Here is a 13,246-nt window from a genome sequence, read left to right on the forward strand (position 1 = left end):
CATTTTTGGTGATAAGAGTAGGCTTTTTCCCCTGAAATGGGTCACGGTGCGACCCCCTGCATGATGGGTCACATTCCTCAACATCTGAAAATTCCCAAGAAACTATTTTCAGACTTCCAGTACAATTTAAAATGTTCATGCTCCAACCCCCCCCCCGAAAAAAGTAAGAGTTATAGAATAGATTGAATGATGATAATCGATGTAAAGCAAAGGTAAACTCGGCTTTGCTCGGCCATTTTGAAAGAGGTAACTAAAAGGCACTGAAAAATTCTGACAAACAAGAATATGACGATTGATTTTTGGGCAACCCGTTGCTATATGCCTATGAATGAACAGAATTAAGTGGACTCTTCTGTTTCTTTTTAATGTTATTTCATCATCAATATTCAGTTATCGCGTCGATCGAGTAAGAGGACATATTTTTTTATTTTTGTGGGGGTCCTAAAATTTGAAATTTTGACCCAATCACATTCCGTTCTGTTGGGGGGGGGGGGTAAGGTCATCTTTTTTAGGTCATCTATAAGGATTTTTTTAAATTTTTTTTTAAATTTTAATATTTTTTTTATTAAAAAAAAAAAGGAAAATCAAAAGGTGGTGGGGGGTTTCCACGAAAACATACACATAACATACACATACAAAAACTCAAGGGGGCTTTTAACCCCCTCCCCCCTGCTTACGCGGTTGCTCCCACCTATGTGTTGCGTTTTTGCGCCCCTCTGTCCCCCTTCAGATAACTGTATCTAACAATCTAGAATTTTTCGAGACGACGCCCCCAATATTTAAACGTCTTTGGTTTGCATTATGAGACTAATGTCCTTATCCATCCTACGGTTAGATTATCCGGGTCGGTCTCGTGCGTGTGCGCGCGTTGCGCGTGAGAGCTGATCTAAGAAAAACGAACACATCCAAAATATGGCCGCGAAGATTCAAACGTCAACCCAATCGACAAGCTGAATAATGTGAAATTTGGCGTTGGATTTCTCCATGACTAACGAAGATTGAAATCAAAATAATGTCGGCATTTAAGAAGAAGAATGTAAGTATTTGATTTAAGTTCATATGGATACATTTTTCATTACATGGCCGTTCTGTAATCGCAGTCTTATTTTTTACTGCATTGTCGATAACAGAATGAATAACTAACAACTAAAGCTGCATGAAGTTCAGCGGGGTCTGATAGCTCTCCATCCCCGGACTCTGGGGGAGAGTGCTCGGCGGGTTACTCATGTCTGCCTTTTTTTTCCTGTGTGCACTTTTTTCATTGTGAGATAAGAATCAGTGTGATTGTGATGTTTGTTGTTAAGATCTTGATCTAAACTGATACTATAGTGATACATCATCCGGCACTAATTCAGAATCATATCCATACTTTTAAAATTAAGTGTGTGGATGATTTGTGAACGAGTATGATTCATAGACATTGCAATTTGGAAGCGTGTTCACTGATCAGTACTGTAGACTTCTTAAAGTTCGATCTATTCAGTGATCACATAACATTAGACCTAGAGTCTACTCTATTTTTCTTTTACTTACGAGGAAGTCAAATAATGTTTCTTACGTTATACGTACCTGTTTCATGTCCATTTGCTTATCATTTTTTTGAAGTATTTCTCCCCAAAACGAAGAACACTTTCAGTTTCTCACAGGTTTCTCGGCAAACACCTGCACAGTACAATTGCATACTGTAACCTTTATAACGTATCGACGAGAGGTGCGGCCGCAACTGAAGTTAGCGACTGTAATCTCATTAAATTCATGTGAGTAATTCATCATTACGATCGCTAACTTCATGCACGCGCATGCCCGCACCCCACCGTTGGGTACGGTATGTAATTGTTTTGTGCAGCAGTTTGTCGTGAATCCCGTGAAAAAGTGTATAGTATAAGTCTAGATCTATTATAAGTTTTTGTTTATAGGAAAAATACTAAAAAAAAAAAAAAAACAGGTAAGAAGCATAACGATTTTAAATCAAATCATGACCATTATTTGAACAATTGATGAAGATTTAGTTTTTGGTATGTTTTAGTTATACGATAGCCAATCAGAAGGGTCCTTGTAGGCGCCAATTTAGGAAAAAGAGGCTGAGACCGGATAAGTTCTACGTGTTGCACACAATTAGTAACAGTATTTACTATACAAGAGATCGGCAAATTGCATTGCATAAATTTCCCTCACTAACCTGTACAACACAATTTGGTCTCTGTATAGAGGCAGTCGGTGGAGTCAGATGTAGAGCAGGGCAGCGTTTCACAAAACCGTCATGAGTATATTTTTGCCGACAACCCATTTAGGCCATTGATTGAGAGTTTGATTAGATTTATTGGTTTCTGCATCTTTTTTTCTTTTTTTTCATCATACATTTTCATGAACATAATATGATTTGAAACAATATTTTAAGTGTATATAATTTTATACAGATAATAAACGAAATTAAACAAATATATTGAATGCATAATTCTACGTGTGTATTGAATGTAATAGTGTTTCAATGCCACAATGGGATGTCGGTGAACTTGTACTATTAATGACAGTTTCGTAAAACAATGCGATGGTCTCCCATAAAGTCCCATATTGGCTGTGCCTCTCTTCTAATCTTATACCATGACATGAGTTTATGAGTTGGAACTTTTGACCTAGTGAAGAAGTGTGGTGTGAAGTTGTGAACAATTGAATTGTTTAAAAAAAGTTGGGCTAGTGACAAATTGGCTCTCTGATCTGCCTACATCATGTAAAAAAACTGCTTGTAGTGATCCAGAGTTCCAGACTTTATTCTCATCTTTGGTATGATTTATCTTAGATTTCAGTTCCAGAAACATACCGCTCTATACATGGCTTTAAAACATTTGTCCAGACATACACTTAGACTTTGTTGATACTTATATAATTTGTTAAATCATTATACTGTCAGTATGTCAAATATTACTAATTTGTCTAATTTCTTGTTTTCACAGGTTTTTGTCAACCCTTTCTACCAAGACGGTGTTGGCAGGTAAATATACTAATAAAAGGAGCATCGCAATTATGAAGTGTAAAATTATATTTATAATTATTGTATAGTTGTAAAAGTTTGATTTCCCCAAAGTGATTTGTATGTACTGCATTGTTAGTATTTCACCTGCTATCTTATATTAATTTTACTTACCGTATGGTTTTTGTCCTAAACTTGTTCTGTTGTTCAGTTCTCAATCATTCCAAACCTTAATGTTTGTATCAGGCTTGGTTTGTATAATTTGTAACTGCACTTTCTAGCGTTCTATACTATGTACATGTAACTGTATGACTCAACAACTGCCGGCTTTCTCTTGAAATTGCTATGGAAAAGAAGGAAATAAATTTTTATTATAAACAGTCATGTGATGGCTCCGTGTTAGGGCAATGGTCTCATTACCGGGAGGTCCTGGATTCCAAACCAGGTTGATGCAGTCGTGCCCTTTGGTAAGGCGTTAATCCTCATTACTAAGTTTAAAGTCCCCCAGAGAGGACTTAAAGTCGTCAGTCCCCTTGCTTGCATACAAGGATATACATGCTTTCTTAACAGTAGGGTAAAAACAAACCATCATACAACTTCAAAATCGTCTTTGGTATTAATGAGAGTGTTAAACAATCTTTGTTCTTGATACAGGCGGACTGGCATTGTAGTGAAAAAAGATGTGAGGAAAGACAGCGATGGCTTTGAAGTCTTTGATGACTACTGGTCAGAGAGCGGTAAGTATGTACCTCATGTTCCGAGCAATTCCTAAACACAATTTATTTCTCGCGAACCCCCAATGTCAGTTCTTTTTATTCCAATCACATTGCATCATTAGATATATCGGTAGGCTACAAAATTGATAACAATTTTTTTTTTTAATGCAAAGCCAATTCTCCTCCCCATGAAAAACTAGTGCCCAAATTGCATGGGGACCATATTAAGATGGAACTCTCTGCTCACTATTTAAAGAAAATTGACAGAGTTTTCTTAGAGATCTATATAAGCATTTTTATGATTTAATATGAAATAATACAAATTTAGATTCATGTATGAGGTATTTTACAGGCAGTAGTGTATTCCATTCATATTAGATGTGCTGCAAGCAGTTTCAGTAAATAAATCAGTGCAAAACAAGATGGCACAGGAAGCGTATTAACCATGCTACAGTATCTCAGTAGTACTAACTTAACAGGAAATTATATGATGAAAAATGAATAATATAATTTCTTGTGACGGTTGTATTACTTAGTAGTACATTTCTGTGTATTCATTACTCATGAAAGATTTTTTTATCCATTTTCTGCAGAGAATGATGCTACCATGCACACTACATTAGCAGCAGAGAAGGAAAATAAAGACGGTACTATGAAAAAGGTAATTATTTTGTAAAACTGTTGTTTTGGTTGAGGCGTGGAAGTATTGTCCATTTTCTTATCATAAAAATTGCCCATTTTGTACCGTTTTTGTGAGAAATTAAATGAATATATCGAAGCATAGTAACAAAACAGACAGACCAAACATTCTTTGTCTTGCTCTCATCTTAGCTGAAGCTAAAGGAACGAATCTTGTAAAAAATGAAAATGCTCTTTGATTCATTGCAAGGAAAGTATAGGTAAAGCAAGACATTAAATGACAACAGGCTGTAGCAGTGCTATCTCGAATGACATAAGAGTCCTCACAGTATAGGGTCAGTGAGCTCAATGTAAGTTGTGCTTCGATTTTGAAATAAATATATGTCATATGGAACACTTTAAGCACTATAATCTCACTGTAACCAAATGAGCAGTACTCAAAGCAGTGATGCTGTCCTTAGAACATAGAAAATATCTCTGAAGTAAGGATGTACATTGTAAGTAAGTCTAGTTGTTGACTTCTTGTCGACATACACAATGAATGACCAAGGTTCTGATATTGATATAAAATCTGATCAATACTTCTGTTGGAAAAAAAAAAGTTATGCACAGATAATGGCTTGCAATGATTATATAAAAACTCCAATGAATACTCAGCAACAGTGAGCATTACCTAGCACTTTGTTTTTCACTTGCAGCGATCGCTGAGGTCTATGCCATCGTTCACCCCTCAAGAAGCAAGCTCAGATCGAGAGGCAAGCAAGGTTGAACTGCCACAGGACGTCTCACAAGCTGCAGAGAATGCTTCAGCTCTTGAGGCTGATATCACTGGCAGCATCATCAAGGGACCAGCCCCCGGCCTGGAACCCTCGTCAGCCTTGAGTAAATTCAAGACCAGGCAGAGGTAGGTCCCTCATGGTATTTACCAGAGACCCATTTCGCAAAGCCTTTTTTCAATGACAAATGACAAAAATTCAGTGACAAATCTGCTGATAACCAATCAGAAGCAATGATTTCAGTAGCTTATAACAAAGACTGTCATTTGTCACTGATGACAAGTTTTGTGAAACAGGTCCCAGAAGTTCTCTATGGACCAAGTATTGTGAAATTTGCCACTGTTGGATGAGGAGAGGCATGTGTAACGCATGACTAGTCTAAGTGGAAAAAGGCCCAGCACTAGAAAGACCATTTCAGTTATACATGTAGACAAATGTCGTTTCTATTTTTTATGAAACCTCTACCGAGTGCAAATCAACTGACAAACACAAACACAAAATCTTCCCTTTCTTCCAATGCAAGTGAAACGAGTATCAACATAAGAAATAATAAGTGATTTTGAAACCGCACCAAAATCTTCAACTATAGGTTCTCATTCTTTTCATAAATGTAGTGATCAGGTAATATTATGTTATCCACCATTTTCTTTTCTCAGAGTAGAAGTATATTTTCAAAAGCAATTTCATTTCATACATTATACATTGCAGGCTAAGTTTTTCAGAGGCCACCACTTCCGAAGAGAGCCAAACCAGTGAAGGTGAAGATAGTGTCGGGGATGAAAGAGAGAGCCAGGAGAGTGGATCATCCTCTGAAGGAACTGTCAAAGCCCCTTCCAGCCAGTCGGAACTCAGTCAAGAAGAAGGGGATGGACAGACAGAGACTGAAGAGGATGATGCAAGCGGGCCTGTCGAACAGTGAGTATTGAGAATATTTGGAATTCAATCCAGAGCTTTGGCAGAACATTAATCCTATGAAGAAAAAATGAGGTCTGCCCCCTACCCCTTTACGTTTAGTGTGTTCTGCTTTTGACTTAAAATTAAAGGGGGAATTAGCAAAGAAAATAAGGTAAATAAAATGTCCATTTAAAATAGAATATTAGGAATTCTAAAATCATAAATACCATCATAACTAGTGGAGAATTTTAAGGAACTCATTCCACTGCCACCATCCATATAAATATATGTGTAACCTGTAGCAGGGTGACTGCTCCTCAGAGCTATGAACCCATCACAAGTAACCCTAATTAAAGGACCAATTTCCATGGAGATCTGTCCTTTTAAAATTTACCCTTTAAAAACTATATGGGGAGTAATTAGGGCATCCACATGCATGGGATAGTTGCCAGAGGGTAGTTAGCCCTTCCACAACAGGATTTATTAAAGAGCTTAATTGATCATATCTCGCTCTTCAAATTGGCAACAAAAATGTATTTTTGTGTGTTACTACATTTTTGTAATATCACTGTAAAGAGGAGGCGCGATAGCTCAGTTGGTAGAGCAGTGGTATCATAACCCGGTGACCCGGGTTCGAAACCAAGTCGATGCACTAGTGCCCTTTGGTAAGGCATTAATCCTCATTACCAGGTTCCTCAAGTCGTCGGTCGTCTGGTTGCTTACTTACAAGCATTTATGCTTTCCTAGCAGCCAGGTAAAATAACCACCAACACAAATACATGGGTAGGATCCTTGCTGAAAAGTTGGAAAAAGTGACAAATTTTGATCGAAAAACAATGATTTTAGACCTCTCTATGTGTTGCCAATGATTTTTGGAGCTTATTTCCTTTTTGAAATTCCAAGCATTAAAGGTAATATAGTCATGCAAGGATGCAACAACATTTTTGATGAGATCGGTTCTGAGACATTTTTGCCCTTTCTTCTCGTGCATCTGGGGAGTGTTTCTCAAAGATTCTAAGTAGAAATTAACTCTAAGTTGGACTTAAATATTATGGAAAGCCATTAGCATCTTTGAAATATTTGGTAAAAATATTTTTGAAAGGCATAAAATGTTTATTCAAATCATTCATATTTTCTATCATTAAGGAGATTTCATATTCTTGTTGTGGAATTTATAAAATGTCTAAAATACTTGAATTTCTGCTTTTGAGTATATTTCATTTTAAGGCTCCAATGGCTGTCCATAATTTTTAAGTCAAACTTAGTGTTAAGTTCTACTTAGGATCTTTGTGAAACACCCCCCTGGTATATTTTTGTAGGGCTCTGAATCAAAAGTAATTGAACCAAACCACACAATGCGGAAGGATTATCGTGAAAGGTTTAGGGGATAGTTTTTTTAAGGGTGAAAGTCAATTGAGCAGTTGTCCCAGAATCTTGTTACCCCTTAAGCTCATAGACTTATTATTTATCACATGCTAACAAATCAAGATCATGCCTTTGAAATCATGTTTAGGATTTTAAATGAGCTTACAGCGTAGACATGGTTTAGGATGAAAGGTGTCAGTGAATAAGTTTTGTAATTTCATTATCTTTTTCCTTATTGCAGTGATGACCAGCAGAGTAGCCAGACAACCAGTGAACCATCATCACCTCAAGAAGAGGTACCTGAGCCTCAGGCCGAAACCACTTCATCAAGCGAACAGGGTACTACTGCACAGACCAGAGGGAGCAAGAGGCGATCAACCCGGCCTGATGGTGACCTAAGTGGCCCAGTCCCCAGGGAGACGAGAAGCAGAAAGAGTATATCTCAGTCAAAGAACTTTGTAGAAAATGAAGAAATGGATGAAAGAGAAGTAGGGAGAGAAGCAGTGAAAGCAGTAGAAACAAGAGGCAGGAGAAGCACTCGACAATCAAATGCAAGTGTGCTAAATGAAAACGAGCTTCAGAAGGATAACGAGAAGTCAGCAAAGAAAGGTGCTGATACAAGACGTAGAAAAAGTACTCGACAGTCAAAAGCGAATGAAGGAAAAGTTGATAAAGATGCCGTGAATGACAAAGAGATTGACACAAATATTAAAAACAGTTCCAGACGGAGCAGAAGTATAAAGCCTTCAAACGTGAGCGTAAATAAAGGAAATGATATTGAAATAGATTTAGAGAAACAAGAAGAGAAAGCTGGAGGTACGAGACGCAGGAAAAGTACTCGTCAGTCAAAAGTTAATGATGCCGTGGATGACATAGAGATTGACACAAATACGCAAAACGGTTCCAGACGAAGCAGAAGTTTAAAACCTTCAAACATGAGCATAAATAAAGGAAGTGATACTGAGATGGAGTTAGAGAAGCAGGAAGAGAGAGCTGGAGGTACAAGACGCAGCAAAAGTACTCGTCAGTCAAACGTATCAATAAAAGACGTGCAAGAAGACATAGTCGGAGATAAGGAAACAGATGATGTAACATCAAATCTCAGAAAGAGTCCTCATCAGTCAAGCAGATTAGAAAGGGAGATCAAGAGAATCCACGATAGAAGTATCCGTCGGTCAAAGGGAGTGGAAGATCTTAAAGACGATGTCGAGAAAGAAACAGAAGTGGTCAAGTCAAGACGTAAAAGTAAACAGCAATCAAATGCCCCTCCTGGAAAAGGGGTTGAAGAAGAGAAGGGTGGAGAAGAGGAGGATGAAGGACCGGAAGATGAGGTAGCTCCAGAGACAGATGCAGAAACTGCTGGAGAGATAGAAGGAGAGAAGGTTGAAGGAACCAAGGAAGAGGAAGTTTTAGAGACAGAAACAGAAGATGAGATTGTTACAGAAACAGAAGAAGAAGAAGGAGAAAGAAATATTGAAGAACCAGAATCGGAGGAGGCAGTGGACACAGAAGAGGAGAACGTTGGAAAGGCTATTAAGCAAAAGGACAAAACTGTTCTGGCATCAAAATCTGATGTTGTTGAAGATGAAGATGATGATGACACAGAGAAAGTCTTCTTTTCTTTAAGAGCAAGTTTTGCAGTTCCATCAGTTCTTGAGGCGGAAGATGAATTTGAATTTGCTGATGCCGATTCGCAAGAATATGGCCTATTGGATGACACACAGAAAGGAAATCGCAAAAAATCAGGGAGAACAAATAGAAAAACTATTGCAAAAGGAGGTAAGAAAAATGATAAGGAAATGGTACAAAAAGAAAAGCCAGAAAAGTTACCGAAATCCACAAGGAGACCGACCCAGAAGGATAAACAGGAGAGCAAAATGGGGAAAGTACAGAAGAAAAAGGCAAGTAAAAGAGGATCGGAAATCGGCAGGAATGATGATCAAAAGAAATTAAAGGAAAGTCCTGAAGAGAGTATAAGTGGAGATGGGCATGACTCCAAACTAGTGATGGGAGGCAAGAAGAACAGAGGAAAGAAGTCTAACCAACAGAAAAAACAATTACAAAGGAGCCAAAGGTCTTCTGAGAGCACATCCCAGGCTAGCTCTTCCGATGCAGATGCTGGCTCACAGGTCGATGATGACCAAGCTGCTGCTGTGGATCTTCCACAAAAGAATCAGAGAAAACCACGACAAAAGAAACCCTCCAATCAGAAGGCTAGCTCTTCTGATGCAGATGCTGGCTCACAGGTCGATGATGACCAAGCTGCTGGTGTTGATCTTCCACAAAAGAATCAGAGAAAACGACGACAAAAGAAACCCTCCGATCATCCCTCAGAGGCCACCAACAGTTCTAAGACAGCCAGTGACGAAACCCTAGGGGTCGATGAGGATGGATCCTCGACAGGCAAGGCTGGGTCTAGCTCCAGTGCGTTCAGGTCACGTCGGAGCAGTGTCCACTTTACCACCAAGGACATGATCTCTGTCGGTGGAGACATTAGCATCCATCAAGTCTCGAGCGCTGAGGACAAATCTTCAGACAACCAGAAGGTTCCACCTACTACAGCTACTCTCTCAAAGGACCACAAGAAGTCCAGAAGATCGTCTAAGGGGAGATCAAGCGGCGGCCGTGCCAAGACGCGGGACGAGGCGAAAGAGGATGAGACCAGAAACGTGGAAGAACATCTGAGTGGTCAGTCATCGCATGAAAGCACAGCAGAGAGTGATCGAGAGACAGCTGATCAAGGACAAAGTAGGAGAGGAAGGAAGAAGGGAAACCGAAAGAAACCGTCAAAGCGGCAGTCTTCGGATGCAACCTCCACAACCTCTGAAGGTTCTCGTAAGTCTTGGCATGGTGAAACAAAAAAACAAATATTTAATTTTTTTGTGGGCCATTTTTTAACTTCACTAGTTTTGGCCAGGAAATGTTTTACTTTATAGTATTAAATATAGTGTTGTTGTGAAAATTGAAAGTTACACTCTTGAAGTCTGGTAATGAATTTTGATGTGGGAAGAATTTTGCTTTGAATTAACCTTGAAATTTGATCATACAGTAGATGAAAAATAGAAGTTTGTGTAGGATAGCTACACTGAAACAGGACATTCATCATATCCTTGAACTGTCTATTGAAAGAAAGAAATTGTAAGGGTTTTCCACTGAGGATGGGGAAAGCAGGATAACCAGACTTTGTGATGTCATTGAAAGAAGAGCATCACACTATACAAGTGGTGTTGGATATACAGAGGATTATTGTTTATAGAAACTAGACTTGAACAGGAACCAATAGGGAACAGTGTGTGAAGAGGATCGTTCTCATTAAAAGGAGAGTGGCCTGTAAAACACAATAGGGTGGGATCAAGGATTATCTGTCTACTGTCATCTAGACTTTCTAATTGTTCAACAATTATCCTCCTACCCCCTCATAACAGTTATCAGACATCTACAACATGGCGATCGTCAAAATAGCATCCTTTAGCAATCAATAACAAAGTGACAGCTAGCTTCAGTCTAGCTGTACATGTCTGGGGAAGGCATTTGACCTTCGACTTTGAAACTGTCAATAATTTTTGGATGTGTAATTAAATCATTTCTTATGATGAATGACCTAATTATGACAAATGATTTCCTTCTTGTAGTCAAAACTGATGAGGAAGATGGGGTCAGACGGACGAAACGTCACAGAGCACCCCCTCGAGAGTACTGGCACGACAGTATCCAACATAGTAAGTCATTATTGTCTAGTGGGACTAGACTTGAACCTGACACAATAGGGAACAGTAAGGGAAGGGTATCCTTCTCATTTAAGGAGAGTAGCCTGTGAAACATAATGAGTGGGATCTAGGATCATCAGCATTCTTCTGTCACCTAGACTTTCTAATTGTTCAACAATTGTCTTCCTACCCCCTATTATTGATTTTGTAATTATGCAACAGTGCACCTTGCCCCTTTCAAACTGAGTGTAATCTTTTAACAATTAATGTTGTTCCCATTTACCATGTACATGTTAATCTCTATGTACAGACTGCTCAAGGAAGGTGAGAACAGCTTTATTTATTGGCAGGTGGTTTTATTTAAAGATTAATTATCAGGATAGATTCGACTTCAAAACTCTGTTTGGTATAGACAGTGGTCCTTGTATACATGTTATTAGTACAGCAGTCTTCAATGTTTATTTTTATAATCTTTTGCTTACAGCTGAGGATCATACTGATACTACCCAAGTCTCGGTTGATCACCATGATGCAAACCAAAATCAATCCGACCAGTCCATTGACCAGTCCACTGACCAGCCCACTGACCAGTCCCCCAAGGGTCCAACCCCCCCTGGCAAGTCCCCAAGCACGTCCAGCAGTGGAGCAAGGTCAATAACGTCCACAGGGTCTATCCTGAAAGTCAGCAGGAACTGGGATAAGAGACCCAAGAACAAGAAGAATAAATATTCCATCCTCTACACAGAGAAGCCACTCCGGAAGGCTTATATCAGTAAGTGTTTAATCGTATCCAAAAACAAACACTGTAGCTTCTTTCACAAGGTTTATTCTTTGGAACAACCGAACACTTTCAAATTTAAAAATGTTTATAATTTTTTTTTTTTTAACCCAATGCATACAAATTATCATTCACGCTGCATACACTGTAGCTCAAAGCTAGTAAGCAATGGGCTAGGAATACACCATCGCTATTGTTGTAATATCCACACATTTTGTTATCCTTTTTTCAACTAAAGAAAACTGGCAGCTAGCTTCAGGCTACCAGTACATGTCTCAGGAAAATATGGCCTTAGACGGGGAAATCATTCTTGAATGTTACATTAACTAGGGATGCCAGTTTTCAGGCAATAGCCTGAATTCAGGCCCATGTGAGTTATTTTCAGACCATACTTAAGGCTTTTTGTGTATAAAAAGCTCATTCTAGGTAATTTTTAGGCCCTTCTGTTCAATTCTAACTGGCATCCCTGATTTACTTATTTCCAATGATAAATGACCTAATTTTGACACTGATTTCCCTCCTATAGTCAAACCTGATGAGGAAGATGGAGTCAGACGGACGAGACGACAGAGAGTGCGCCCTCTAGAGTACTGGCGTAACGAACGTCCACTCTACGAACGTCGGAAGTCAGGGGGCTTGCTCTGGCTGGTATCATCTCTCCCGGAGCACCAGAGGAGAGAGTGTCTGTGAGGTCTATGAGGCAACCAGCTAAACGTAAGTGTTACTAGGAAGGAGACTTGTGTAGTCCTTTGCAAGGGTTCACTGTTAAAAGTTAAACCTGTCTTTGTGGTCACCTTTCTGTAATATATATCTCTCTGCAGTGTTAATTTACCAGTATATTGTTTCTCTAAAAGATGGAATACATGCTGTAGAACAGGGAAAAAAATGAAATAAAATAAAGATTTAAATGTTAAACATTTAATGAAAGTTGCAGTATTTTAAGGGGGAGGGGGGTCAATTTATCACCTCTCTTTAAGACCAGTAAAGTCTGCCAACCCACCATCAATGTAGTCTACCCTGATACCAAATATGGATGATATAACATGAATCTTAAAGGCATCGTTTAACAATGTTAAATCTGAGATTAATGGCCCCTTAGGAAAACTCAAAATTTGATTTTGATTTTGATTTTCATCTTGATAATCAGACAGACGATCGGCTTGTAAAATTCATGGGGTTCCTGACTGACCTAAAGGTTAACAATTATCATTGCACAATGAGCTAAATCCAGGATTTTGTTCAGAATCTGAGAAAAAGTTACCCAATCCCTTTAAATATTTTATTTTCAGCCAAAGGTCACCTGCCAGTGACGCCCTCTCACATCTCAATCCATGCGTCACCTCCCGTAGGGACCAGTAAAGTCTGCCAACCCACCATCAATGTAGTCAACCCTGACACCAAGC

General features: G+C 38.8%; 1 protein-coding gene across 2 annotated transcripts; it reads left to right on the forward strand.

The window, feature by feature from the left end:
* Positions 1-873: 873 nt before the first annotated feature.
* Positions 874-13,246, forward strand: LOC115918429 (transcriptional regulator ATRX-like). 2 transcript variants are annotated; one of them, XM_030978129.1, is made up of 12 exons: positions 874-1,036; positions 2,952-2,989; positions 3,623-3,705; positions 4,278-4,345; positions 5,022-5,227; positions 5,808-6,014; positions 7,600-8,042; positions 8,226-10,193; positions 10,991-11,077; positions 11,550-11,837; positions 12,370-12,557; positions 13,133-13,246. In XM_030978129.1, exons 1-11 carry the CDS (start codon positions 1,013-1,015, stop codon positions 12,531-12,533), a joined length of 3,576 nt encoding a protein of 1,191 aa, XP_030833989.1. In that variant the 5' UTR covers positions 874-1,012; the 3' UTR covers positions 12,534-12,557; positions 13,133-13,246. The 2 variants fall into 2 exon arrangements, with proteins under 2 accessions (XP_030833989.1, XP_030833985.1); XM_030978125.1 differs by having other exon boundaries at positions 7,600-10,193.

Source organism: Strongylocentrotus purpuratus, unplaced genomic scaffold (assembly GCF_000002235.5).
Source record: "Strongylocentrotus purpuratus isolate Spur 01 unplaced genomic scaffold, Spur_5.0 spur5_contig_811, whole genome shotgun sequence".
NCBI classification, from domain to species: Eukaryota; Metazoa; Echinodermata; class Echinoidea; order Camarodonta; family Strongylocentrotidae; genus Strongylocentrotus; species Strongylocentrotus purpuratus.

Coding starts and splice junctions, on each gene's coding strand:
- LOC115918429 (XM_030978125.1), top strand. CDS start 1,013: ATGTCGGCATTTAAGAAGAAGAAT. Junction 1,037..2,951: donor CGGCATTTAAGAAGAAGAAT/GTAAGTATTTGA, acceptor TTGTTTTCACAG/GTTTTTGTCAACCCTTTCTA. Junction 2,990..3,622: donor TACCAAGACGGTGTTGGCAG/GTAAATATACTA, acceptor TTCTTGATACAG/GCGGACTGGCATTGTAGTGA.